This window comes from Podarcis muralis, chromosome 7 (genome assembly GCF_964188315.1).
Source record: "Podarcis muralis chromosome 7, rPodMur119.hap1.1, whole genome shotgun sequence".
NCBI lineage: Eukaryota > Metazoa > Chordata > Lepidosauria > Squamata > Lacertidae > Podarcis > Podarcis muralis.
In genome coordinates, this window is record NC_135661.1 from 54,286,136 (window position 1) to 54,313,789 (window position 27,654).

At 46.3% G+C, this 27,654-nt stretch overlaps 3 protein-coding genes across 9 annotated transcripts; 1 reads left to right on the forward strand and 2 right to left on the reverse strand.

The window, feature by feature from the left end:
- Nucleotides 1–58: 58 nt before the first annotated feature.
- GINS3 (GINS complex subunit 3) lies at nucleotides 59–7,144 on the reverse strand. Its single transcript, XM_028739408.2, has 3 exons — nucleotides 6,918–7,144; nucleotides 4,126–4,359; nucleotides 59–1,325 (listed from the first exon to the last, which is right to left on the reverse strand). Exons 1-3 carry the CDS (start codon nucleotides 7,098–7,100, stop codon nucleotides 1,095–1,097), a joined length of 648 nt encoding a protein of 215 aa, XP_028595241.2. The 5' UTR covers nucleotides 7,101–7,144; the 3' UTR covers nucleotides 59–1,094.
- Nucleotides 4,256–27,627, reverse strand: CFAP263 (cilia and flagella associated protein 263). Of its 4 annotated transcripts, none has more exons than XR_003707831.2 (10): nucleotides 26,994–27,627; nucleotides 25,201–25,324; nucleotides 24,064–24,225; nucleotides 22,589–22,744; nucleotides 21,547–21,627; nucleotides 20,778–20,933; nucleotides 18,720–18,827; nucleotides 17,725–17,880; nucleotides 16,741–16,965; nucleotides 4,256–4,359 (listed from the first exon to the last, which is right to left on the reverse strand). XR_003707831.2 is itself a non-coding variant. In XM_028739407.2 (9 exons), exons 1-9 carry the CDS (start codon nucleotides 27,143–27,145, stop codon nucleotides 16,873–16,875), a joined length of 1,188 nt encoding a protein of 395 aa, XP_028595240.2. In that variant the 5' UTR covers nucleotides 27,146–27,627; the 3' UTR covers nucleotides 16,634–16,872. The 4 variants fall into 4 exon arrangements, 2 of the variants coding, with proteins under 2 accessions (XP_028595240.2, XP_077787916.1); XR_013393662.1 differs by lacking the exon at nucleotides 4,256–4,359 and adding an exon at nucleotides 12,201–13,199; XM_028739407.2 differs by lacking the exon at nucleotides 4,256–4,359 and having other exon boundaries at nucleotides 16,634–16,965.
- PRSS54 (serine protease 54) lies at nucleotides 7,107–17,921 on the forward strand. 4 transcript variants are annotated; one of them, XM_077931791.1, is made up of 5 exons: nucleotides 7,107–10,876; nucleotides 11,431–12,023; nucleotides 13,884–14,131; nucleotides 14,778–14,902; nucleotides 15,983–17,921. In XM_077931791.1, exons 2-5 carry the CDS (start codon nucleotides 11,860–11,862, stop codon nucleotides 16,475–16,477), a joined length of 1,032 nt encoding a protein of 343 aa, XP_077787917.1. In that variant the 5' UTR covers nucleotides 7,107–10,876; nucleotides 11,431–11,859; the 3' UTR covers nucleotides 16,478–17,921. The 4 variants fall into 4 exon arrangements, with proteins under 4 accessions (XP_077787917.1, XP_028595239.1, XP_077787918.1 ...); XM_028739406.2 differs by having other exon boundaries at nucleotides 7,108–10,876; nucleotides 11,852–12,023; XM_077931792.1 differs by lacking the exon at nucleotides 7,107–10,876 and having other exon boundaries at nucleotides 11,708–11,741; nucleotides 11,852–12,023.
- Nucleotides 27,628–27,654: the final 27 nt, after the last annotated feature.

Genomic DNA, 27,654 nt, shown 5'->3' on the forward strand with positions numbered 1-27,654 from the left:
ATGAAGCCATACTAACAGATATGAACGATTCAGCCCCAATAAACAGGTATAGACAGGCTTGCTTTTGCTAAAATCAGTTTTATTTATAATGCAATGCTAAACAAATTGTAAAAGGGAAACTGTAAAAGGGATTACTAATTTTCACCTACACTGAAATTATGCTGTTAAGGATGGAACAGAACCCAGAATGCAAAATCTGGAACCTGGAGATTCCCAAGACCGAGGATGTTGAAGAGAGCATATACTTTCCTGGAAAGTAGGGGAAATCCATGCCAGGGGGGTGGTACAGAGGGGCTTATGGGTTGTCAAACTGAGTCTGCAGCAAAGGCAGAGAAATAGGGGGCGGGAGTGGGACATTTATCCCTCCCTCTGACAAAATAAGCAATACACAATGGAAGCAAGGTAAAATGTCATTCAGATTAAAAGCGTAAGCTGTTTAAGAGCAACAGCTTCCTCCAATAAGTTGTGGGAGAAGCAGTTTTGCGAGTGCTGAGAATTCTCAGTTAAAAGATCCCAACTCCATTCAGAAAACTGCATTTCAAAGGACTGGGAAAGCTGCCCACTAAATTTAGTAGAGTAGTTAAGCCCCTTGGACAGGGGCAGGCACTGGGCAGGCACCAAGAGGCACATTAAAATATATCGGAGATGCCTTTTCTCCCTAAGAAAGATCACTTTTCTAGCAAATAAAAGCAAAGGCAATAATCTGGTAGACTATGTACAAATATTCCAGTGATGATTTCTGAGGGCAAACTCATTTGCCTGAGAATTGTTCATCCTTTTGCCCTGCATTTCTAGAGTCATCACTTGAAAGATTAAAACATAGCTGCATTAGATTGAATAAAATGTTAATTATTGCCCAATAAGATTTGTTCCAATTGATTGTATCCATTCAGACACAAACCCAGAATAATCTTGTACGTCCTTTAGAAGAGTGAGTGGACGGGTGCAGGCCACACAGTGTCAGCCAACATTCCTCAGAAATATGCTCTAGTTCAATCTCAAGATGTTACCAGGGAGATTTTCAATTCATAAGATGAACATCATTTCCTCTTTTGTCTCTTGCCATGGAAGTATCAACTGTGCCCTTCATGCACTCAGCTGTCCAAGTCAGAAAATTTTCTCTTCTTGTAATTCTGGATTAGGCTGGATGCTGTGATCTGGGAGGCCTGACCCTTTTCCCAGCACTGGAAGTCATTAAGTCCTTTCTGGCCTGCTTGAAATAAGGCTCGTTCCAACTCATCCAGACGGGCCACCAGCACAGACGTGTCCTCATTGAATGCATTCTGGGAAGAGTCCATGATGCGACGGAATCGGCCAATAAATGTCTGAAGAGGGAAGCAGAGTTTAGAATAGAAGGAAGTCCTGAGTAGGCTCAAGTAGCCAAAGGGAGTGGCAGGCTACACACAGGGCCAGTTTAACAAACTATAGCAGCAGTTGGTGGGTGGGTGACTTTTTCCAGCCCAAGGTCACAGTCCATCATGGCCAACCTTCTTGGGGCTGCCTGTTAGTCGGGTCAGAGGCAAAAGCGGGAAGAATAATGGATGCAAGCCTAACCTTTGTACAATGGGCTACATTTCAGCCACACAAAAGTCAGAGATTTCTACACACACACACACACCTCCACCCAGGGAAGCAAAACGTATGATCACAGATCAAGGACCCACTCCAGGCTGGCAAAAGCACTCAAGGAAGGCATGGAACAAGGCTGGTGTGGGTCCTGGCCTGGGAAGAGACAGAAAGATCTGGGTAAAGTTAGCTTCTCCTTTGACTGTGCCTTGCTGTGGCTGAATTATGAGCATAATGATTTGGGACCATAGTAGCATCTAGGCCATAGAAGGCCATTTACTTAATGTTTAGTTTTTGCAATGGATCAATGCAGCTACCTCCAATTTTCTGTGCTTAGATAATGCCATGTTTAGCTGTCTAAGAACAGAATTTTAAAACAGGAAAGAAATGATATTCTACCAAACGAAGGTGGAACTTAAAACTTTTGGAGATAACATGCCCTCCAAAACACTAGGAAAAACTATCCAAATTGGTCTTTAGTGTACCATGCAAAGTATGCTCCATTTGAAGCAGGAGAGGCAGTTCAGGTGCTTGACCACTGCCTGGAGCTGGTAATGTGGACCGATACATTAAACTGAATCTGGACAGGAGAGGTACTGTGTGCTGCAGGTACTCAGGTCCAGGTAGTAAGGAGATGGGTTGGTACTCCCCTGGAAGCATCTAAGTTACCTGAGGACAAGATGGCCTTGGTGGCTAGGAGAGCCTATGTCCAGCTCTGGTTGGTATGGCCCTTCCTGGTCAGGGATAGTTTGGCCACAATGATCCAAGCCCAGGTAACTTCCAGACTTTACTACCGCAATGCACTTGAAGATGGTTTGGAAGCTGCAACTTGTGCAGAACGCAGCAGTAACACTGCTGATGAGTGCCAGACACACATTACAACAGTCTTGAAAGATCTGCAGTACAGTGGTGCCTCGCAAGACGAAATTAATTCGTCTTGCGAGTTTTTCGTCTTGCGATGCATGGTTTCCCATAGGAATGCATTGAAAATCAATTAATGCGTTCCTATGGAAACCACCTTCAGACCAGGTCCGGGGACAGTCTGTCCCCCGACCTCTTCTGAAGGCTGGGGGGGGGGGGGGACAAGGGCTTTTCTTCCCACCCACAGCATTTTTAAAAACCCCGGGACAGCGGAGGACTTCTCTGCTGTCCGGGGCGATCTTAAAATGCTGGCAGGCGGCATTTTAAAATCGCCCCAGGACAGCGGAGGACTTCTCCGCTGTCCGGGGCGATTTAAAAGCCCCTGGGAAGGCAGGCAGGGGGGACAAAGACTTTTGCCCCCCGCCCGCCTTCAGAAGAGGTCCAGGACCTCTTCTGAAGGCGGGCGGGGGGCAAAAGTCTTTGCTCCCCCCCCCCGCCTTCAAAAGCTGTCCTGGACAGGCTTCGCGGACCTCTCCGCACGCCGCCCGGCTTCGGAGCATCGTTCCGAAGCCGGGCGGTGGGGGGAGGTGTTCCCGCCCCGCCGCCCGGCTTCGGAGGAGCCTTCCGAAGCCCGGCGGCGGCGGGAGGAGGTGTCTCCACCCCGCCGCCAGGCTTCGGAGGAGGTCCGAGGACAGTGGGGAAGACGCGCTGCGCTTCCCCGCTGTCCCAGAGATTTCCCTATGGGCTGTTGTCTTGCGAAGCAAGCCCATAGGGAAATTCGTTTTGCGAAGCGCCTCCAAAACGGAAAACCCTTTCGTCTAGCGGGTTTTCCGTCTTGCGAGGCGTTCGTCTTGCGGGGCACCACTGTAGTTGCCTAGCCCAATTTCGCACTGACATACAGGGCCTGAAATGACTTCAGCCCGAAATATATGATACGCCTCTTCCCACGTCAACCTGCCTGTGTGTGCCACGGGACAGTGGCCAGTGAGAGGGCCTTCTCTGTGATGGCTCCCAGGTTATGGAATGACCTCCCCTCCCAAGTTTTATCTTGTGCCACTACTGTGTGCTTTTAACTAGGATATTTCTGTAACCCACCCCAGGGCCACTTAGGCTATTACTACAAATAATAAACAAACAAAATAATTATTAGTAAATCTAGATAAAGTCTAGCACTGGAGACTGACATGAATAAATGCTAAACACTTTATTTTCCAAAAATGAGGAAGCAGCCACTGTCACCTCTTTGTCACAGCAGCCTTGGGCACATCCTGCCATGTCTGACACCCAGTGAGGCTTATCTATTTATGTCTGCATAGCCTCTCATGCACTCCCATTTTAAGACCGTTGTGAACTGTAGATTTGGAGTGACAAGATCCTGCCCAACTCATTCTACCCTCCCCACCCTCCTGTTTTGTTGAACATCCATTCAGATGAAGAGTGCTGAAGAACTTGAAAGCTTGCTCAAAATTTAGTGGCACTTTGGTTGGTTCTAATGAAGGTCTTTGCCATTTGGCACTGAAGCAAGTGTTGTACTTGCCATGATAAGTCAACAAAGCACAGGGAAAAATTGGGTGGGAAGGTTGCTATGAACGTTTAACAGCTCTCAAAGAGCAACACTTCAGTACCAAAAGAAACCATAGCACAGAGAGCTCAGAAGCATTAAGGGGAAGAAGACCTCTGTCAAATTCGGTGTTTTACCTGCAATATAGTCTGAGCTAGTTCAGTATTTTCAGGACTGTCAAAATTCAGCAGCTGGGAGCCAAATCCATAGTAGTATGGCCCCAATTTATGCAGGTCAACCACATTGGCATCTGCATTTAACACCGTCCGCCAACTCTCCTTGTAAATCTTTGGCAATTCCACAGAAAGGATCCTCCGTTTGTTGTCATATAAGCCTTTGGCCAGCCAGAGGGGGATTTCCAGCTTTGAGCCCTGTATAAATCAAAATACAAACAAGGTGAAAACCATCAATAAGCAGTATACATAAAACTGTAGCAGGCTTGCAGCCGTGTTATGTACTCCAAGAAACTTGCATTGGCTGTCATAGTCACTTGGAAGCAAATTTGTTTGCAGCCTAAAGAGAAACTTGCACAAACAGAAACTGCACTGAAATTGCAGGGATGAAGCACATTCTGCCTCACATTTGGGATGTGGTGTAGGACAGGGAAGCAATATAAAGCGATTCCAACATTTTGGGAGGGGGAGTTGGGGGGATAACAGTTTCAGACATTCCAACAAAATTGTACTGGCAGTGTCTCCCAGATGAACAGGTGAAATTAAGGAACAGACAATAGCAGACTTTCCATACGTTTTGGACTACCAGAACAGTAACGAAAATATGTGTTTTTACACTATAATCTTAAATGGTTTGACACTATTGGGATGCTTGATTTGGGTAACCCTACTAAAAGTTGGGGACGCGGGTGGCGCTGTGGGTAAAAGCCTCAGCGCCTAGGGCTTGCCGATCGAAGGGTCGGCGGTTCGAATCCCCGCGGCGGGGTGCGCTCCCGCTACTCGGTCCCAGCGCCTGCCAACCTAGCAGTTCGAAAGCACCCCCGGGTGCAAGTAGATAAATAGGGGCCGCTTACTGGCGGGAAGGTAAACGGCGTTTCCGTGTGCGGCTCTGGCTCGCCAGAGCAGCGATGTCACGCTGGCCACGTGACCCGGAAGTGTCTCCGGACAGCGCTGGCCCCCGGCCTCTAGAGTGAGATGGGCGCACAACCCTAGAGTCTGTCAAGACTGGCCCGTACGGGCAGGGGTACCTTTACCTTTTACCTTTTACTAAAAGTTGTTTGTTTTTTTATTAATTGTGTCAGGATATATTTCTACACAAAATGGCACAGGGAAGTGTATAGATGCATATAAAAAAGGTTAGGAATGAAATAAAGAGACTGGAAAATTACAAAATTAAAATCATTCCAAATGGAGATATCAAACTTTAAAAAACAATACAGTACCGTGAATAGAACGTTTTTACATTTTAACTGTAATAATATCTGAGAATTTGATTAAAGCTACTTCAGAAAGACAAAAGAAAAGGATTAACTGTTACCAATCTATAATGAAATGGTTTCAGGCTTTAAAAAATGGATTTGAAAGATAAAGGTCATACATAAAGGAATAATATTTTTATTGCTCTAGATTTTTTTTAAAAAATGGTTCTAAAGTAAGGTGCACCACAAATTCATGCGTGTGGTAGAAAGTACAGAAAATGTAAATTAAGACGTTTGCTCTAACTTTCATGCCATATAAAGAGAGCCAGTGTGGTGTAGTGGTTAGAGTGTCAGACTAGGACTCAAATTCCCGCTCAGCCATGAAGCCCACTGAGTGATCTTGGGCCAGTCAAAGTCCTCTCAGCTAAACCTAGCTCACAGGAATGTTGTGGGGATTAAATGAACAGGGAGCTACGCAACAAATGATAAATAACCTCATATTTCAGTGGGAAGGTGCATGTGGCTGAAACTGTTAGCTACAATAGCTTTACAGTTGTAGTTCCCAAGGAAGTTGCAGTTCAAAAGAACTGGAGACCAGCAGGTTGGGGACAGCCCTGAAGCGACAGAGAGGAGGAACATAGGAAGCTGCCCATTACCATGTCACACCACTGGTCCACCTAGCTCAGTACAGTCTACACTGGCCGGCAGCGGCCCACTGGGGTTTCACGAAGGCTTCTTCCCTGGCCCTACCTGGAGATGCCAGGGATTGAACCAGGGGCCCTCTGCATGCGAAGCAGATGCTCCACCACTGAGCTGTGGACTTTCCCTCAAGATGGGCCCCACCCCCTCTTCAGGTGCCAAAGTTTGGCTGAAGTCTAAAAAGGTTTGGGCTCTACTCTCTTGAGCCAGAGCAAGCCTTAGCCTCCCCTCCCCAGGAGCTCCAAGCCGGCTTGGAGCACCAGCCACGAAGAAGCATGGGTTGCCCATCTTGGGTTGCCCATCCAGAGCCCAATGGCACACAGAAGCCTCATGCTCCGCTGACCTGCATGCAGATGCATTGCACTTGTAAATGATTTAGGACCTCATTAAGGAAAAAGATTAAAAAGAGAAGGCTTGAGTTACAAGAACATGAACAGCTGCCCTTGCTGCTACCTTCTGCATTCATACAATCATAGAACTGTAAAGCTGAAAGGGACCCCCAGGGTAATCTAGTCCAACCCCCTGCAGTGCAGGAATCCTGTCCACACAGCAATCTCTGGTTGAGCTCCACCTACCAACCTTCTGGTTAACACCCAGATGCACTGACCCATTGTGCCATTTCATTCACACAACTATCTTGGATCCCCCCACTGAAATCCCGGGATTTCTCATTGTCCTCCGAGACACTTCAAACTCAACCCGGAAACTCGCCATGGTATCGAAGTCGAATTATAGATCTATGGGCAAAGCTGATTTGAACGGAAGTCTGAACCTCCCGTTCTGTATCGTCACTTCCGACCTGAAGCTGTCGGGAGTTGTAGTCATTCCATCCAGGAGGGTGGCGGGATGTTAGCTCACCTCAGGGAGCGCATTGTCTGAGGCGGCGGCACTGGCCGCTTTACCCAAGACGGTGGCGAGGCGAGGTAGTTTGATCTCAGCACGGCACGGCAGCCTCTCTTGCGACATGAGAATGTCTGCCAGAGAGAGGAAGCTCTCCTCGGTCCCCAGCGCAGCCTCCACCGGCGTGTAGGCCTCGCCCATAGCGCCGCTACAGAAAAGCCCGCGCTTGGTTCGCGCACGCGCACGCCGCCCTTGTCAATGGCTCCTCCTGTGGGGGGCGGGGCAGGTCGTGCGCCTGCGCGGTGAGCTCGCTGCTGCAAAGCGCTTGGCTTGTGCCTTTGCTTGTTCGGGGTTCACTCGCCCTCTTCAAGGCTGCAAGCCTTCTTGGGGGTCTCTCCGCTCCGCAAAGAACGGCTGATTTATAAATTTTCGATTTCAATCGTTCTTGACACAGATATTACTTACAGTATAATAGTTCCTAAACCTTGGTGCAAATCTGGCCACGAAGCTTAAATTAATTTACAACTAAATAGTAAAGAATTTACTAAATAGTAAATCTTGTACGATTTTTTCATGTGGCAGCACCTATACTTTGGGACTCTGCCTACTTATATCAGGCAGGCGCCTTCACTGCACTTTTTCCATGCTTGCTTAAAACATTTTTGTTTAGGCAAGCCTATTGTATGTAGAATGTGGACATATATTTTAATCCGGTTTTTAGTTTATTGCTAGTTTTAATTATTCAAAGTTTTTAAATAGTTGTCAACAGTTTTTACTGACAATTTTCTTGTTTCATTCTTGTTTCATTGCTTTCATTTTTTTATTTTTTCATTCAATTTTATTGTTTCAGTTTTTACGGACATTTTTTTCCATTCATTTTTCATTCCTTCATTCTCATGAGGGTAAGTGTGGGACACACACACAGGATGGTAAGGTAAAAAAAGAGCTAGCAGTAGACACCCATTTCTCCACCAGAGTGTAGCAAATGAGCCAAGAGCGAGTCCTATTTGCATGAATGGGACCTTCCCCCCCCCAAAAAAGCTTATCATGGGAGGGAGGGTAGGGTTAACCTTTCCCAATTCTGGGGATGAAGTCGAACCACTGCGTTAACCAAAGTTACCTTCCTGGGGCGCAAGCCTGGGGAGTGTATGGAGGTCCTGGGTTGCCCAGACGTCAAGACCCTCCCCCTCTTGGCCTTGCTAAAGTGGTCCAAAGGAAAGGAGAGCAATATATTTGGCGCCAGTTTAGTTGCAGCAGTTGCTGGAAGGAGGCGTACAAGGCATCATCCAAGCATTTTAGGGACTCCACTCCGGATTTATGTATGATTTCATCCTTAGGCATGTCCAGTGTCGGGGGCCAATCCTCATGGCAGTGTTTATTTCCTGGGGTAAAATCCTAACAAAAAGCTCAACAACTTCAACCCTAAAAAAGCTCAACAACTTTGGTTGGCCCTTTGGTCGGCCCCCACAGCCCTTCACTTCAGCAAATCTGGCCCTCTCTGGAAAAAGTTTGGACACCACTGCTAGCCTTTTCTTATCTCAAAGATGTTCCACAAGGCAGCAGAGGTTTAGGATCAGGGTTTTCCTTCTCCTAGATGGGCTACCTTCCTAGATTGACAAACCCTATCTGCTCCTACACCATGTGCAGAAACCGCCTTCTTGAGCCTGTCTTCGCATGCAGGGGAAGTCCCTAATTCAATGAGAGTTTGAGACCCATTGGCTACCCTCACCAGGTCTTTTATTCTAGAAAAAGAGGTGCAAGAACTTGTTGACCTTTTTTTTTTAAGGGGGAGTGCCTAGCCAAAGTTGTTGAGTTTTTTTAGGGGAGGTCATCCCTAGAAAAGCTTCTCTTCTTAGGATTCAGTAATGACCCTGGGTCAAATTAGTATTAAATTTAGGGAATGCCGTCATGGATTCAGAGCAAGAAGGGGAATTGCAAGCAGGTCTAGTCCTAGAAAGGTTATTGGTCATGAGGGTCATGACGCCAGCAGGAAGGAACTCCAGCACCATGGCAACCACAACCTAACAATAGCTGAGACTGCAGTGTCAAATTCTGGCAAAGGGCATGGTCGCTCCTGGGGTCTACCTGATGGCAGGAAATCAGAGGTCACAAGACCAAGCCAAGACCTCTTTGGTAAAAGGCCGAAAAATATATGGTTGCTCTTGACAGAATAACTTGGGAGATGGAATAGGAAAAGGCTAACAGAAAAGAGATGTGTTTTAGAAAGAGCAAGACAAGAACCACATAATGGAGTTTCTAGGAAGGTGAAACAAAGGAGAACAAGAGACAGTGTGGTGTAATGGTTAGAGCAGAGCTTTCCAAACTGTGTGTCACGACATGTTAGTGTGTCAGCTGCAGTGTGTAGGTGTGTTGCAGGAATGCTCCCCGTACTCCTCCCAGTGTTGGAAAGGGGTTAGTTTAACCTCCAGTTTGCTGGTAAAACTGAATTACTGTGTTGTGAAATGATGCATGTCTAAAGTGTGTTATCAACACGAAAAGTTTGGAAAGTTCTGGGCAGAGTGCTGGAATAGGACCTGGGAGACAAGGGTTCAAATCTCCACTTGGTCATGAAATTCACTGGGTCACCTTGGGCCAGTCACTGCCTCTCACCCTAACCTACCTCACAGGGTTGTTATGAGGATTAAATGAGGCAGGTGAGGATCATGTACATCACCTTGAGCTTATTGAAGAAAAAGGTGGGATATAAATGCAATAAATAAAGAATAAACGCAGGACAATGTTTCAAGAGAATGGGCCATGGTTCTTCATCCATCTGGTATACTGGTTGATTTGAGTACAGTATATTACTTTTCAATCCACTGTGGGAGGAGGGACACCTCTTGTTCTCAAGCCACACCACAACTCTCTAGTTCAGTCTTTTAAAACGCAATGACCTCCAAATGTTTTGGACTACAACTCCCATCAGCCCCAACCAGCATAGTTTTCAAAAAGTGAATATCCAGACAAATAGGCACACATGCACCTGGCGAGGTCTTTGTGGTTTCCACAGGATCTCCTCCCTGTGCAGAAATTAATCTTGAAAACAGCATTCTGTTGTAGTCAATAGAATAAGCTGCAGTGCCCATGACAGCTCCTTTGGTTTGCAAATGGTCCATGGGTCCCAAAAGGTTGGGGGTCCCCTGCTTTAAAGCAGTGGCTTTCCAATTTCCTACTTCCAGACAACCCTGCACTACAATGATGGGCCTTCCAATAAATTCCCACACTTCTGATAAGGAATTCCAATGCCGTTTTGTGGAGAATTCTGCATCGCCCAGTTCATGTTCAGCAGTAAATAAAACTGTAGGAACGTCATTGTTGGCCCATTTCTACTGTGTGACCAAGAACACACCCGACCCTCTAGCAACTATACATTGCAAGGGAAGAGGGACAAGAAAAGCTGAATCAGACCAATGGCTTATCTAGTCCAGCATCTTCTTCTCACAGTGGCCGACCAGATGCCTGTGGGAAACTTTCAAGCAGCACATGAGCACAACAGCACTCCACCCACCTGTGCTTCCCAGCAACTGGTATGCGGACATGAGACCTCTGACAGTGGAGGTAAACACAGCCATTGTGGCTAGTAGCCATTAATTGGAGAAGCTTGCCTGCCATTCCTGTGCCTTTCCTTGAGAAATCCCTGAAAGGCCTTCCTGAAGACATTTTGAAAAACCATTGTACTAAAGAAGATTGCAATTGGTGTCTGTATGTGTTGCCTAGGAGAAAAGGTTTCAAGGTAAAACTGATCACTGTAACACTAGCAGCACCTTGCTAGACATGCTGCATTTGCTTCTCCAGTGGCTATGGGATTGATCTGGGCTTCGGAACAGAAAGACTGACTTCTGCTGAAGATGAGAGACGAGGAAAGGTCCTGGAAAATGCCTGTGCCGAGCTTACGGTCTGCTTTCTTTTTTTCTAACAGGGACATTGCATAGGAAGCCTGTTTTTGTGCTGCTGCATCTTGCCCTCTTCAGCGGCTGGTGAGTGAAGCATTTGGGTCTGACCTTGCAGCAGAACATTGGCCATGGGCGGGAGAGCTAAGAGACCTTTCTGGGCCCAAGGATGCCAGAGGGCACAGATGATCATAAATGGGTGCAACGAAGGTGGACATTGTGTGTGTTTGTGTGTGTTGTAAGTAGTAGTAATAATAATAATAATGGTAGTATCTGCTAGCACTGCCACATTAGATGACCCAAAATCCAAACAGTGCATAATACCATAATAAACCAGACTTTTGCCGACCTGGTGCCTGCCAGACTTGGATTACAACTCCCATCAGCCTCAGCCAATGGTAAGGCATTATGGGAGCTGTAGTTCAAAACGTTTGGAGGCTGCCAGGTTGACAAAGGCTAACACAAACAATGCAAACTAGGCAAACTGGTATACTTGCTCTAGGTCACATCTTTAACTGCTGAAGCAGTTTTCGGAGATGATGACACAAGTTCTCCCTTTCAGGCAGAATTTGGCCAAGGTTGTAAACTATTTCAAATGCTTTGCATTCTTTTCCAACTTTTGGATTTTCTTGTGAAAACAGGGCTGATGAGACATAACTGAGAAACAAACGTATCACAGGGAAGGATGGGATTCCTGTGGCCTTCCAAATGTTGGACTCTGGCTTCTACCAGCTCCAGCTATAATAGAGGGCCTGACTCTTGTTTGCCTGGATGGAGGATGGAGAGGTCAAATGTACTTCCATTTCTCTGCCCACTTTTCCCTCTGACTTCACCCTCCGCTGGCATATGGCCTTTCCCCCCAGAAGGGAATGCAGCCCTTGGGCTGGAAAAGGAGGACATGTTCTGGACATGTCCACTGGAGGACATGTTCTGCTTCCTGCAGCACAATGGGGTAATGAACCTCCTGGATATTAGCAGGACAAAGGAGAAAATACAGTGGTTGAGGCTGAAACCAGACAGGCCTTGATGACTGACTTGCCCTCCTCTTTCTCATTGGCACAGATTGCGGCATGCAGATCAGCTTAGATCCCAGAAGACCCATGCAAGAGTTTGCAGCTGTAGATGAACTCCCTTGGATGGTATCTTTGCAGGATGTCTATGGCAACCACTTGGCTTTGGGCTGCATCCTGGATAAACATTGGATAGTAAGTGCAGCCTCTACTTTCCTGAACAGGTGGGTGCTAAAGTGGAGGTTTTTACACACATGGAGCACGAACAGTTATAGCTGCAAATAATCAAACACTGTACAGTGGTACCTCGCAAGACGAATGCCTCGCAAGACAAAAAACTCGCTAGACGAAAGGGTTTTTTGTTTTTTGAGCTGCTTCGCAAGACAATTTTCCCTATGGGCTTGCTTCGCAAGACGGAAACGTCTTGCAAGTTTATTTCCTTTTTCTTAACACCGTTAATACAGTTGCGACTTGACTTCGAGGAGCAACTCATAGAACGCGGTTTTTAAAGACTTTGGTGATTTTTGAAGCTCTTCCAAAACTTTCCCGACACCGTGCTTCACAAGACGAAAAAAATCGCAAAACGACAAAACTCGCGGAACGAATTAATTTCGTCTTGCAAGGCACCACTGTATAGGAACTTCCTTCAAGGGCCAGAAAAAACTTTGCAACAATTAATAATAGTTCTTGCAGCACAATCCTATCCTTGGGTCATTCTAGCTAGACAAGTAGGTCAACTTGGAGATGTAGCAGGGTTGCAGTGGAGCCCGGGCAGAGGGCTCTGCTCAGTGGTCTGCCCCTGTCCCTTGCAGCAGCTGCAAAAGAGGTGGTGTTTCAGGAAAAGTGCTCTCAGGTGAGTCCATGAAAAGCCTCAGATGAAGACCTCTGTTCCCAGCCACACTGGAAAACTGGCTGCTCAGTTAATCAGAATCCTACCACAATAGGCTGCCAGAAGTACATAGCCCCCAGCAAAGAAACACAATGAAGTTTGGGGCTATATCTGGTTGGCCACTTTGAGAAAAGGCTACTGGACTAGATGGGCAACTGGCCTGATCCAGCAGGGGCCAGTCAAAACGTTGGCACGCCTAGCAGGCAGGAATTAGGGTCCCTTTTGCCATGTGCAAAAGCAGCAGCAGGAGACTTGTGCAGCCTATCTGCTTCTCCCTGTTAAGGCCTCCCCATGGTAACAATGGAGAATTGATTGGTTGTGTGCATTTGGCCGCCGAAGAATTGATGCTTTTGAATTATGGTGCTGGAGAAGACTCTTGAGAGTCCCATGGACTGCAAGAAGATCAAACGCATCCATTCTTAAGGAAATCAGCCTTGAGTGCTCACTGGAAGGACAGATCGTGAAGCTGAGGCTCCAGTACTTTGGCCACCTCATGAGAAGAGAAGACTCCCTGGAGAAGACACAAGGAGAAGGGGGCGACAGAGGACGAGATGGTTGGATAGTGTTTTCGAGGTTACCAGCATGAGTTTGACCAAACTGCGGGAAGTAGTGGAGGACAGAGGTGCCTGGCGTGCTCTGGTCCATGGGGTCACGAAGAGTCGGAAACGACTAAACAACAACAACAACAACAACAACAAAGTGCATTTGGCAACCAATAGGGTTGTTTTTTTTAAAAAAAGCCAATAGCCACAGTCAGGAGGGTGGGCCAGAATTGTGGCCAACAAGGAAACCGTTAAACCTCCCTTCCCCATTTCCTGCATCCTGATGAAAACCTAACCCCTCTCCTGCTGTTGTTGTTTAGTTGTTTAGTCGTGTCCGACTCTTCGTGACCCCATGGACCAGAGCACGCCAGGCACTTCTGTCTTCCACAACCCCTCTCCTGCCTTCTATTTATTATTATTAGTAGTAGTATGTAAAGACATGTTTAGCATGATGTCAGGATTCCTGTGCTTTTAACTGGTACTTGAAAGTCAGGCATTCATTAACTGATTGTTTTCCTATATCGCTGCACCTCCTCTTCAATTTCTGTGCCTCAAGCCCAGAAGCTTCCCCCAGGAATGGAGAGGCCTGAAGCAAGGGCCCATGTCTGTGTTCACTCAAGTGCCTTTTCTTTGCTTATGCTTTCCATGGCCAGGACCCAGGTGTTGGCCATGGTTGGTATCACAGGCCTGAAAGACAGAAGTTTCTTGATCCCCATCAGTGCCATCATCCCGCATGAAGCCTTTGATGAACTCACTCTTCACAATGATATTGCCCTCCTGAAGATAGGTGCCCGGCTCTATTTCAGCAAGGCTTTGCAGCCCATCTGCTTCCCACCTGAAAACTTCCCTGTGACAGCTCTAAGGAACTGCTTGGTTGTGGGCTGGCTGCATCCTCACACAGGTGAGCTACTTGTGTACCATGGCGCTCACAATGGCAGTCTTCACAAATGCTGTGCAAGATCAATTGCTCCATTATTTTTGGGTTGCATTTACATCCTGCTCTTCCTACAAGGAGCTCCGGGTGGCATGTTTGGTGTTATGCCTATTTTCAGTTTTTCTCCCATGAGAACACCCATCCCTCTCATGGATACACATCTATTGGCCATCTGCATGTGGAAGGCTTCCCATAGTTCCCAGGGATCAGATCTATGTCTTCCTTGTATGTGGTTATTGCATGTGGCTTCCAATATTTCTCCTGGCTGGACACTTAAGAGACAAGGTGCTATTCAAACCTTTTTTAGAACACAGAATTCTTTTGAACCAATAGAGTCACTAATCTGATTTCAATTTGTAGACATTTTGCCAGAACCAAATTCTGGAAGCTAGTGAGATCTTTCCTCTTTTCTTTACCTTGCCCCTCACTGTTGGGTATTAAGGAGAACTACTTCCTCTTTGCCCTGGACAGAAGACAGGAAATATAGCTTTTAGCGCAGGAGGGTGGGCTTTGAAGGGACGATGGGCAGCCCAATGTGTGTTGTGTTCAGTTGCCAACTTAGTCCTGTAAAGGCCTAGAAAGGCCAGGCTTTGCTCATGCCTTTGTATCTCAGTCCAGGCAGGGAGCGTCTCGCTACGGAAGCTCTCGGTGGTGGATGTTGACCCCTGTCCCCTGCACAGAATCATGACCACAGAGTGCTGCAGCCACAGGAAAGCTGACAACATGTCTGGATGCCTGGTGAGAAAGTCATGTTCATAGGCTCATCTGCTGCTACCTCTGCACCATTCATAAACACAACAAGAAGTTCTCTTCTAGTGACTGTGCAAACACTTCAGCAAGGCATAGTGAAAGTACAGAAAATATTTCCCCCTTTTAACACAAGAGCATTGCTGCAGCCGTTTACTGGGCAGGGTGGTGCTTTAACATTAGCACTTGTGTTTTCTATTATTAAATTATAATTATTAGATATTGTTATAAATATATATATATATTTGTGAGCCCCTACTAAGAATTTTTTTCTAAAAGTTGGGGCAGATCTACTCATTCCTAGGCAGCATTTGATAAAAAAAAGAAGAAACACCCATCAAGAGACCAGTTAAGAGCTGGTAGGCGAACCATAGCCCATAAGTGATCTCAGAACTGTATCCTCAGAAATGTCTTGGAATGTCTAATTTTCATGTTATTCTGATGGCTGAAAACAGGGCCGGGCATGATGAATCTGGATTTAATCCAGTTTATTCAAGATCCACAGGTAAATGTTAAATGCACTCCTAATTCACATCTCTGCTCAGCTGTGAAGCTGAGTGATCTTAGGTCAGAGATGGTGACAGGTCCATCTCCACAGGGTTATTGTGAGAATAAAACAGAGAGGAGGAGGAGAACCCTGTATGCCACTATGACACCCTTAGCCAGCCAGCTCACAGTGCCCAATTTCAAACGCTAATGATTCCTGCCTGCTGCTGGCAATCCCTGTTTGTGGAAGTGAGTTGTTAGGGGGACCATTTTGCTTGATCTGCTATTTGGAAGGGATCTGCGGCAGAGAGTAAAACAGCAGTTTCTGCTCCTGATGGAACCTTTTCATTGGACCAGGGGGCCCACCAAAAAGCTCCACAAACTCCTCCTTCTTGTTCCTAAAATTCTGACTTTGCGCACCTATCATGAGGTCATGAGCTCCATATTTTTTTTCTTATTTTGCCTTGGCTTTTATTGTATTTCATGATTTCTCTGTCAGTTGCCTTGAACTGCATGTGGAGAGGTGGGGGAGAGGTATTTTAAATGAATAAATAAAGGCACCTTTGCTTTTTTCCTCTTCCAAAGGGATACCCAGGCAACCCGGTCATGTGCCAGGCAGATGGAACAAGGCAGTGGGTGCTGAAGGGGGTGATGACCAAGGGCGGTATGAGATGCTATGGGCCGTTTCTCTACACCAGAGTGTCTTCCTATGGCGACTGGATTGTGACCACCACAGCAAAGTGGGGAGCTCCAGCCTCTCCCATCCCCGACTCAAGACACAGCCCCTTCAGACCTCCCATGGAGGAGGGCGAAGGGATATTTGAACCCATTGGGGAGGAGAGAGCCATTGACTTCTCAGACCACACCAGCCTTAATTATACAGAGCACCTTACAGAAGACAGCTTGGAGCTCCCAGAAGGGCCAGCTGAGTCACGGGCCAAGCAGTCTGATCCCATCTATTATGACTACTACAGTGGGGAGCTTCTTCCTGTTTCTACAGCCAAGTTAGGCCAGCCTAAAGGCCTCCTCTCTAAAAGCCTCATGCCCTGTCTTCTGACATGCTGGATGGTGGCAGGTTAAGCAGCAGACATTTCTGAGAAATGCACAGCTGAGATATGGTGAGTGCTGTTATGCTCATCTGTCATTTCCCCAGAAGTCCCATTTGGACAATTAAACTTCAAACCCTCCTTATTCAATCTCCTCAGAACCATGTGGTATGAAATGACTCCAAAGTGGTAAATATAGCTAGATATATTGATGACTTATAAAGTAACGCATCACAGGGGAACAGAAAGGGAAAGGGGACGACAACTGCAGAGGTCCTGAGACCCTGGTGCAAATACCTTGTCAGGAAGAGAGAGCCAAAGAAGACAGAGGAAGCAGGAGGCATGTGCTGCAGGGGCTCCTGTTCTCTTCCAAGCCAAGGCTAGGCAACTGGGCCCTTGGTAAAGTGCCTTTGTCCAGCTCTCTCCTTCTCAGTTGCTCCCTTGCTCTGGGAGAAGAGCCTGCAGCTGTTGACTAGCCAGCTTTGCCTTGTGCCAAGTACTCTGGTAGCCCCGCAAGGCCATCTGTGAGACGGAAGAGGGGAAAAGAGGAAAGCAGTAAGAAACTGAGCTGGGAGTGAGGGACAGAGAGAGAGACTGAGAAAGAAAACCCAGACCAAGGGGGAGGGGAACAACTATTGCATGCCTTCTATTTACCCTAAATGGCAAATGCTCTCTAAGTTCCTGCCCCTAAGGTGGGTGGAGCAGCTGTTCCTGGCCCTCTCTTGCTTGCTCATCCTCATTCTGCTCCTCTTTTAAACTCCAAGCAAAGAGAAAAAACCACACGTATACAGAGAGGCTGCTTCTCCTCCTGCATCTGCACCTTGGAGTAACATCATTTCAGAGTGCTCCAGAAACAGCATCCACTATCTGCAGGGCTTCTCTACTTCCTGATGCTTTACTGCCACCTTCACAATCCTAGAAAGCTTAAATAAAACCCTGCTCTGCAAAATAGCAAGGGAGAGAACAAGGACAAGAAAGGATATGCCAAAGGCAACAGGTTGAAAGTGGAGTTTTGTCCATAGCCACATCTCTTCAAGTTCAGGGCTATCCCTACACTGATCCCCAACTCCACTTCCTGCACACAATCTGAACACCCTTTTCCAATAGGGAATTTTACCTCTCTTTAACCTGGTGTTGAGTATAACAATGAGGCACTTGGCCACATATTGCCCACATCAGTGCCAAGTTTGTGTTCAGAGGCAGAACAGAGGTTTAACACAGACCTCGCTGTGGTCAGCCCTGTGGCACAGGTGCCCAGATGTAAGGCCAGCATGCCCATACCTCCGCAATTTCCACCTTCCTCTCCCAGATCTTGATGATGTTCTCCAGTTCATGTACTGCCATCTTCTCATGGACATAGTCGAGGACAGGAGGCACTTTGTACTCTGCCAGTTGTTTCCGTAGCCTTTTGTTCAGGACCTCGGCTTTGAACCGTTCCTATAAAAAAAAAGGAAAAAAAGAAAAGTATTTTGATGAGAGAGACTCTTTAGTTTTATTTCATTGCATTGTATGGGGTGGGGTGGGGACAGGAATTTAGATCAGGGAAATGGCAGGGGGAGAAAGGGCTAAACACCTCTTCATCCAACATCATTACACCAATCACATTCAGAACCCCCAGTGACTTCTTTAAAGTAAAAATAAAAATGTTTGGAGAGCTGATCACAGATCTTCACTGTAATATGTAGTTGGACCCTTCACTGGTCCCTTACTCTGGGGGAAGCACCTGCAGCTGATGACTGGCTGTTTTCATCTGAAGCCAGACACTGCAGGTCTCCTGCTGGTGACCCACCCTATTTTCTGAGTAAGGGAAATAACTGTTTATCCTGAACGTACAACCCACAGAAGATAAAGAGGCACTGAGCCTTTCCTGACATTCTTTCCTTAGTCAGAGGACTCCCCCTCTTGATCTACACAAATAAACCATCTTCAGTTTGCAACCATTCACACTTCTCTTCCTGAAAATGTGAAAGTTCCTGTCCAGGCTTTTCAGCATCACTTAGCAAGCAAATTAGTTCCCAGATAATACAAAGTCCTCCCTTAGTGTACTGACTTTTCTCCTGGGATCATTTTTTGCTCTACTTTGACTCACAAGCCTGAAAAATCACATGCATTAACAATAAAAAATAATAATAATACATTAGGAGCCAGTAAACTGGGCATTGTTCCTGGCGGCAACACCATCATTCACAAATAATCCCAGTAAGTTGATCCTGTCACTGTTATTTTAAAACCTTTGCTTGCAGTTAAATAGCTCCTGTCCCTCCCTTCAGTCCTACCTCCTCAACGAGGATGGCCTCATGTTCAATTTTTTCCAGGGACTCCTTTCTCTGGGCAATATCTTTCACCAGGTTGGTGGCCAGGGTCATTGCGGTATACAGTTTCTTCTGAAATAAAACAAGTTGATCCAGACTGAGAGGGAAAAGAAGGTTGGATGGCCTGTGTCTACCTAAGCAGAAGGAACTTTCAGAAGGCAGCATCCAGATTTACTTTGCATGTCTGAATGCTACCTGGCCACACATGGAACAGCTGTAACTGGAAAACGAGGTTTCAGTAGCCAGTACAGACACTAAATCCAGAATGGAAGTATAAAGTATGCTCACAAAATTATGTTCGCCTTATTTCAGATATTGTGATATATTGATATATTGCAATGTTTAGCTGGTGATAGATATATCAGGAATATTCCCTGGGAATAATGCCCAAGTGAAAATGAAGACAGTAGTGCAAAGAAGAGATTCGAAGAGCTGCAGAAAAAGAGACTCCTGCTGAAATCCCATCTTCTGGACAGTGAAATATGCTCCAGAAGCTTTTGGGAAAGGGCTAAAGGTAAGAGGTTAAGAGCATCTGCTTGGAATACAGAAGGTTCGTGGATCAACTCCCAATGGATTCTCCAGGAAGAGCTAGGAATGGCCCCTGAGTCTGAAGTCCTGGAGAACTGCTGTCAGTTGGTGCAGACATTATTGAGCCAAATGGACCAAGAGTCCTGTGTCCCTAGGCTCATCCTCCTCTAAGTTTGGCCCAGGATGATACAACCTCCTGGACCAAGTCCCACTGTTTTGATTCTTATAGGCTCATTTGCACACAGTGGGATCTTCCTTTGGGGTGGGGGAAGCTTCCCATGGTAAGCATAAAGTTTCAGGGACAGTTGTCCCTCCAATTTTGCATTATGCCAAGCCCCCCTCCCCCATGGTAGCCATTTTGTGCCTGGAGCCCCTAAATTCAAAATTCAAAAGGTACCCACTAGTCCAAAATGGTGCCTCTTTCAGGATGTCTGTGTGTGAGAGAGAGACAGAGACAGAGAGACTCAGTCCTTCTTTTAGCTTGCTTCCACACTAGACATTTACTGCAGAATAGCCAAGCTTTACCAGGGGTACCAACTTGAATAAAATATGGGGGGGGGCAGGTATGCTCTGACCCACATAATTGATCCCAAGACATGGCTCACACACACCATTTGAATGGCAGTGCCCATCAACTTGGGGAGGGGGCACAGCCCCCTCAAATATTTTAGTGGGAGGGACCAAAGGGAGATCGGCCCCTAGATGTTGGGTCCTATGCTTTACAAACTCATTTTCTACAGGTTATTTGCATGACATCATGAACAAACATCATGTTCCCCATACTCAGTTCCCCCTCTTTTTCTTTTCAGAGCCCAGAATATTCAACTTAAAAAACCCCCAATTCAATAGCACACAATTACCCAAGTGAATATACCCCCTTCCTCCACTTCTATTCTCGCTGATTAACTTGTTCTGGCCATTTTCTGGACTGTTGCCATTTCCTTTCCTATGCTCTGTCCCTCTTCTCTAGGAATCAACTTGATCATTTTAACTCCCTGTCCAAAAAGCATTGCTTTTATATCAGCACCCCCACCCCCATTGCAGAGAGCATGGGCAGGTGGGGGAGAATCATGAATGAGAATGCAGTTTGGAGAAGGGAGCATTTAACCCTCTTGCACAATGGTCCCAGTGAAAACTGCCCTTCCAACATTTGGGGTTGGAGAAAGGAGGACTTGCCAAGGAGTAACCCTAGCAAGCCAGGAAAAGGTGTAGAAAATGAGGCAGAGGTTAGGCCCCAGGCAGTTCCCCTGCCACTGTTTCTGACCATTGGAACTCTGCTCTGCAACAGAAGAGATGGAGGAAAAGCTGTGTTTACTCCTTAGCAGAATAATTGCTGGTTACAGAGCAGAGCTTTGGTCTACAGCAGCACTGTCCCCCCCAGTAGGGAAGTGCAGGCAGTTGGATCCCAGGTCTCTTCCAGCAGCCATCTTAAGCCATGTATGGGGAACCAAAGAGCAGGAGAGAGAGAGAGTACTGTGGGACTGCTCTACTTACTCTGTAGAAATTGAGGACCTGGATAGCGTTGCCCACAGTCAGCTTCAGTTGCAGCAGCTCCTGGTTCCGCTCATCAATCTTCTCCAGGAACTGAGCATTCTCGATTTTCAGCTGCTGGAAATCGACCTCGTGTAGTGCCTCCCCGAGTTCCTCCTTCTGCAGACCAACCGAGAACAGTGTGGGTCACTGACCAGGGAGCCCAAGTACATAGCAGGTTTCTCTGTGTACAGTTCTAGTTGCCTCACCTCAAAAAGGATATTGTAGAGTTGGAAAAGGTTCAGAAAACAGTAACCAAGATGATCAAGGGGATGGAGTGACTCCTCCATGAAAGGTTGCAGTGTTTGGGATCTTTTAGTTTAGGGAAAAGGCATTTAAGAGGTGAAATGATATAAGTTTATAAAGTTATGCATGGCATGGAGAAAGCAGGTAAAAGTTTTGTTCCATCTCTCATAATACTAGAACATCCAGTGAAGCTGAAAGTTGGAAGATTCAGGACATTTAAAAGAAAGCATTTCTTCACATAGTGCACAGTTGATCTGTGGAACTTGCTCCCAAAGGAGGCCGTGATAGTCAAATTTGGATGGTTTTAAAAGAGGACACGTTCCAAATGTTGGGTGCTCTTTCTGAATTGATGATTCTGGTGTTCTACTTATGGAGATACTCCTGATCAATGAGCAACAACATGGAATGCATGGGACACCAAGCAATGGAACACCGAGGCGAGACTGGCCTGCTGAGATGCACCTTCACAAACTTGCAGTTTACGCACCTGCTTGAGTTGCATTTGCATCTTCTTCTTCTGGACTTTCAGGGAATCATTTTTCAAACGAATTTTCTCTTTCAGTACATCCTGAAAAAGAAAGTCACCTAATTTCTTTCTCAGGCTTGCTGCTAAAGTTTGCCTGCATTTACATGTACTTTATGTGTGGCTGGGAGATGAGCACTTACCCTGCAGGCTGTGACCAATCATTCCTGGTGGCAAAGCTCTCCAGAGGAAACTCCCAGGTAATAACAGGGATGCTGCTTTGCCTTGGACCGTACATGTATCCAAATGGAATTGCCTCTCAACTCTAACATGTGTGAAGACTTTTGAGTTGCACAGAACTCTATTTTAGGCCAAAGAGTTAGGTGCATCTCAGAAGTATTTTGAGCAATTATACAGTTGTGTATAATTGTGTATAAACAGCTCTCAATCCTGATGCAGTTAAACTAGAAGGAATGGCAGCTGCTCATTATTATTGCTATTGCCTTGCACAGGCAATAGCCATTCTCTGAAAGATTGAATTGAGGAAAAGTTGATGAAGATCAGAACTGGGACCATCTTCTTCATTGGCCCCACTCCTGTGTATTTACCAGGCTGAAATGTAATATAACATGTAGAAATGTGGTGAAGCTGGCATGGAGATAGGACGATGAGCTTTACCTGTTTTATTTCTGCATGTTAAGGATACAGGTACAGGGTTAGGTATGGTTCTTTAATGATAAATATCCATCCTATTTACTGATTCAGCTTTATAATGTCAAGATATGTATTCTATGGAATAAGAATGCTCTGAAACAGACACATTTCTCAGGAAGTCCTCCTCTGAATGGCAAAGATTGCTTAAGGCGTCTGAATGTATGCCACTGTTTGGTGGGATCCACCATGATGTCTACAGGCTACTGCTGGTATCTAACAAAACAAGAACATATGCAGGAGGATTAGAGACACTGACGGTCCCACTAACAGGCTGTTTTACCAAGGTTCTCAGTCGGCTAACAGAGCAAAATGAGAGCGGCTGGTGGGACTCCCCAATGTTCTCTCCACTTACCCTGTAGCGTATCCTATCTTCCATGTATCTTAGCACTTTTTCAGAGGCGATGACACTCCCTTTCTTCTTGGTGATGGTTTTGACTATATCTTTGTCAAAGTCCTGCACAGCTTTCTTAATGTCAACCAGGCGGATGTCTGCTTCCTCCAGGACAGCCTGCCAAATTCAGAGTGCACCGTCAGTAAGGGAAGGCTGCATGTCATTGATTTGTTCTCATGGAAAACCATGCTGACCAGCTGCTGCCCGGGGACAAAGCATTGTGTTCTGTAAACTCTTGAGGTGGAGACCAGCAGCAAGAAGTAGGTGGCAAACATGAATTGCTTGGCTGTGGTACTCGAGATGAACTCCTTGCCCAAGACCATTAATTGTTATGACTGTTAATGAGCAATGCCTAACTAATGGTAAGATGTCCAGCAATTCTTTATTTGCTACATTTATATGCTGCCTTTCTGCCAAGGCACCCAAGGTTCTTTTAGTATTTTAAAATTGCAATCCAACACATGATATAAAATGTAAAGTTGCCTATGAGTGGGTGAGTCCAACGGAGCAGGCACTGATGTTTCCTGCCTCTCTTGCTTCCCCCCTTTCCTTCCCACAGGGCAGATGGTGCAGGCCCAAATAATGTTTTTGTTTATCTCCCTTGCTCAGTTCCTACCTTGAAAGTCACACTCCATTGGAAAAGCTTTCCAAACCTGACCATGTTATTGCAACTGATAATCTTGGAACGAACCCTAACTGGGCTCCCCAAACTCCATGCATAAGAGCCTGTGTGAGCCAAGCACTTCTGCTGTACTTCTCATGCCACAGCCCCTGCTGTGTTTATAATACTGAAATACTGAATGAGGAAAAGAGTGATTTCATTGGCAGACAAATTAAGCAGCCACCCCCTCTGGCCAGCTATGCACTCCAGGTTTAAGTATCCAGAAAAGAGACATTTAACCCAAGTTTTAGCTCTTCAGCATCTATTTTAAAATACACAAAAGAGGAGTATTCTGACATTCTGCAAGAGGCAGCCTGGCATGTATCTTCCCAATCAACAGCAAAACTGACAGTCTTTTGAAAGGCAGTTCCTCCCCTTAACTATGGCTTTTATAAGCCCACAGCTCCTTGGAGTGTCCATAAATTGGTGTTTTTAAGCCTTTCCCAAAGTACTACTGCACAGAAATGTATAACAAGATCAGCGCTAAAGCCCAGAAAATACAGGGGATCTTGAAGCCCAGTGTTTTAATGTTATCAAGTGCCATCATTTCCTGCCTTCCGCTTCTCAAGAAGACCAGTTGTCTACAGCCTTGACTAAATGAACTGCCTTTGGATTATAAGTTTGATTGGTAGAAAAGTGCCTCTTTACCTGGCTCACTGTTACTAAATTTGACCTGGCATGTACAGGTGCCTCAATGAGGAGAGAACACACACTTCAGTACAGCGATACAACACTACGTGCCTCTTCCTATCCCAGAGCAGATGGACAACTATACCAGGTAGTTCTGCAAGAGCCTTTCTGAGTTCTCCTTTAACCTCTGAACGTCTTCCTTTGTCTCCTCCAGCTCCCGTTGTGCTATGTCACATTTCTGCTCCACCGTCAGACCCACCAGACGATCTGCTGTTAACCGGGATTTAGATTTGCGCCTGCCTCGTGCCTGGAAACCAAATGATTGCAAGATAGAAGCACACAGCTCTACATATGAAGCCACAAAAGGTGCAACTGAACTCTAGAATTTACCATCACTGTATTTGTTTCTTCTTTTCCCCCTTTATGAATATTAATAAGTGACGTGCTTTGTTAGGTGTCTTAGATGAAATTTGTGGTGATACAAGATGGATTGGCAGCCTGATATTAATAATAATAATATATGGTTAGTATTATATTTGTTGCTTATTACAAAAAATGTCTCAAAGCAACTTACAATTATAAAAGCATACATGATACAAAATTCAAAATAAATAAAAAAGATAAAAGAACATTAATTGACTAAAATTACTCATCCTGTAATAATATAAAAAGGGCAAATCATACCCTAACCTACTAAAAGATTAACATCAATTAAGCGCAAAATGTGGTCTAAATATAGGTAGTGATGGAACTTGGTACATCTCTCTGGGGAGAGCATTCCACACTTGCAAGCCGCCTCTGAGAAGGCCCAATCTTGTGCTGGCACCCTCTGCCCCTCCCTTGGAGGAGGGCTTCAGATGACTAGTGCAGGGTCTGAGTAGGTCAAGGCAGGAAGAAGCAGTTCCTAAGGTACTGGAGTCCTGAGCCACCTAAGGCTTTATAGGACAAAAACAGCACTTTAAATTCAGGGTCTGCTTCTCATCCGCACTCTGGCCAGTTAAGCTTCAGCAAAGGACAAGGGAGCAGACGCTTTGCACCATCAAAACCACAAATACTGTCACAACAGCTATACCAGTATCTGTACAATAATCCCGTAACTTACAAGTTGTATCTAAGACTATATTTGTATTTAAGCAGAGGCTTGACAGCCATATGTCAGGAGTGCTCTGATGGTGTTTCCTGCTTGGCAGGGGGTTGGACTCGATGGCCCTTGTGGTCTCTTCCAACTCTATGATTCTATGATTCTATGATTCTATATCTGTACAATAATCCCGTAACTTACAAGTTGTGCTTGTCCCATGTCCATCAAAGAGGCAAACTTTTCCAGCACCAAGTCCCTTGGCTCAAGCCGATTGAAAGTCTTCTCAAACATTGTTGTCTCGAGTTTGAGCATGGCATTGTCATGGCTGAAGGTAGATGAAAGATTAGGTGAGGAAACCCAGTGGTTCATGTGAGCAATGCATGTCACAAACCAAAAGGGATGACAGCAGCATCCATTAAGGCAAAATCTGAGGAAGACAAAATCCTCAGGCTGCAATCTATAGTAACCTACTCCTTAGAGAGGGGACACATAACTTTTGCACCACTCTGAGGGTTTCATTTGAGGTAAAGCAGCAATAAATTCTGGAACAATAACTACCTGAGAAAAGTTTTAAAGTTTACTCTTTAAAACAGGGGTCAGCAAACTTTTTCAGCAGGGGGCCAGTCCGCTGTCCCTCAGACCTTGAGGGGGGCAGACTATATTTTTTTTTGGGGGGGGGGAGAAAAAAGAACGAATTCCTATGCCCCACAAATACCCCCAAGATGCATTTTAAATAAACGGACACATTCTACTCATGTAAAAACACACTGATTCCCGGACCGACCGTGAGCCGGATTTAGAAGGCGATTGGGCCGAATCTGCCCCCTGGGCCTTGGTTTGCCTACCCATGCTTTAAAATGTCCCACATAAACTCTAAATATATATATATATTTAACAATATCAACAAAATTCCTCTTCTTGGAACTGCCATTTCACCCATTCCCTGAGAAAATTATTTCCATCTTCTGTGGGGCAATCTTTATTGAAGATTACTTGGTTTAATCTTCTGTCTAAGCCACTGTTTCTCAGTTGTGATCCTAGGGTCCAGTACTGGGTTTTAATATATTTTTTGTACCAGTCCCTCTCAGGCAATGGAAATGCCCTTCACTTCTCCTTCTGGTTTATCTATTTATTAAGGTGTTACATTCAACACCTTAACTAATGAAATTAAGTTTAAAATATATCCTGGGGTATAATATTATTGCTTGAGATTCTCAACATCTTAGTACATTTGAGAAAAGTGTGTGTGTACCATTTAAGTTTACCACAGGTAGCAGTCATACAGGGTGACTGCCACAGGTCTGCACACAGCATCATTGTTTCCTGTAACTTTTCCATTTACAGCACACATCCTGAACTTTTTCTTGAGCTTGTTTTCTGAATTTAGTATAGTTTGGTGACATGTTTCCTTACAGGTCGGGGAACAACATTGTAGGGTTAGAGAGGGTAAAGCACACCTATTCATAGCATTGGGGGGAGGGAGTTAATAAAACTGAAAAGCCCCATATCTTGGGTTACATCCACACCATACCTTTAAAGCACATTTAAAGTGCATTTCTTCACTCGAAGAATCCTGGGAACTTTGGCTTGTTAAGTGTGCTGGCAATGACAGCTCTGTGATGTGCAAACTACAAAATTCCCAGGAGACTTAGTGGCAAGCCATGACTGTCCAGGTGGTATACGTGTGCTATAAATGTATGGTACGGATGTAACCTTGGCTATTATTTGGATTTAGTTAGTGAAACCCATCCTTAGTAAGGCTGATGGCCAGAATGCGATTTACAGCCAAACCTGCCCCCTAGCTATGCTCCTCCGCTTTCTGCCATAGAAGTGAACGGGAGACCCGCGCCGCCCCAGGGTAGGTCGTTCCCTTTGCCCACAGGGATGGCTGCCAACCAGTCGGGGGGAAGGAAAGGGGGTGTCTTTGAGGAGCCCCAAGTGGGTTTGCGTTGGAGGAAGAGCCGGAGCCGCCGCGCCGGTTCTTCTCGCCGCACCTGACTTCCTCCACCAAGTCGTGCAGCTGGGAAATGGAGAACTGGGCCAGGTCCTGGTGCAGCTCCTCGCTCAGCTCCCGCGACTCGCCCGTGTGGACGCTGTCGCGCTCCGACTCCTCGTCCGCCATGGCTGTGGGCTGCGAGATCGCCATAGCAACGCGGCACAGGCCCTGCAGGCCGCCCGACCGCGCCTCCTCCTCTTCCAGGCCCGGCCTTCCAGGAGGGGCCTCGTCATCGCGGGCGGCCAGCCGCTGCGCCTCGCGACCGCGACGAGGAGGCTGCTGGGTGGCGGCTGCTCCGCTCCAAGCGGGGAATAATCCTCGGCAAGCGGGGCTTCACCTAATCCTCGGACTATGGCACGGCCGGCGGGAGAGTTTGATGCTGACTCGCGGGCAGCTTGCTCCCTCGCTCCGGCGGCGGCTTCATGCCTAACCCGGGGGCGAGAGCACAGTGCCTGCTTCCTGCGCGCCCGGCCAGAAGCAGCAGCTCCTGGCAGGCAGCTGCGGCCGGACTCGATTCCCGGGCATGCGAAGCCGGCCTTTGCGGTGCTGAAGGTGTTGTCCAGCTATGCTTATTCTGTTTATGCCTCGCTTCCCAAACCGAAAAGCCCTGCAGTAAGCATAGATCCGGAGTGTCGTCGCTCTCGCACCGGCAGCCTAGC

What these genes read in the sequence shown, in the direction of transcription:
- GINS3 (XM_028739408.2), bottom strand. Translation starts at nt 7,100, where the DNA reads ATGGGCGAGGCCTACACGCCGGTGGAGGCTGCGCTGGGGACCGAGGAG. An exon ending in CAGACAATGCGCTCCCTGAG is followed by an intron (nt 4,360 to 6,917) that starts GTGAGCTAACAT and finishes TGATTTATACAG; the next exon opens with GGCTCAAAGCTGGAAATCCC. An exon ending in TAGCTCAGACTATATTGCAG is followed by an intron (nt 1,326 to 4,125) that starts GTAAAACACCGA and finishes TTCCCTCTTCAG; the next exon opens with ACATTTATTGGCCGATTCCG.
- PRSS54 (XM_077931791.1), top strand. Translation starts at nt 11,860, where the DNA reads ATGCAGATCAGCTTAGATCCCAGAAGACCCATGCAAGAGTTTGCAGCT. An exon ending in CTGGCTGCATCCTCACACAG is followed by an intron (nt 14,132 to 14,777) that starts GTGAGCTACTTG and finishes TTTGTATCTCAG; the next exon opens with TCCAGGCAGGGAGCGTCTCG. An exon ending in ACAACATGTCTGGATGCCTG is followed by an intron (nt 14,903 to 15,982) that starts GTGAGAAAGTCA and finishes CCTCTTCCAAAG; the next exon opens with GGATACCCAGGCAACCCGGT.
- CFAP263 (XM_028739407.2), bottom strand. Translation starts at nt 27,145, where the DNA reads ATGGCGATCTCGCAGCCCACAGCCATGGCGGACGAGGAGTCGGAGCGC. An exon ending in ACATGGGACAAGCACAACTT is followed by an intron (nt 24,226 to 25,200) that starts GTAAGTTACGGG and finishes TTTGGTTTCCAG; the next exon opens with GCACGAGGCAGGCGCAAATC. An exon ending in GGAAGGTGGAAATTGCGGAG is followed by an intron (nt 16,966 to 17,724) that starts GTATGGGCATGC and finishes TCCGTCTCACAG; the next exon opens with ATGGCCTTGCGGGGCTACCA.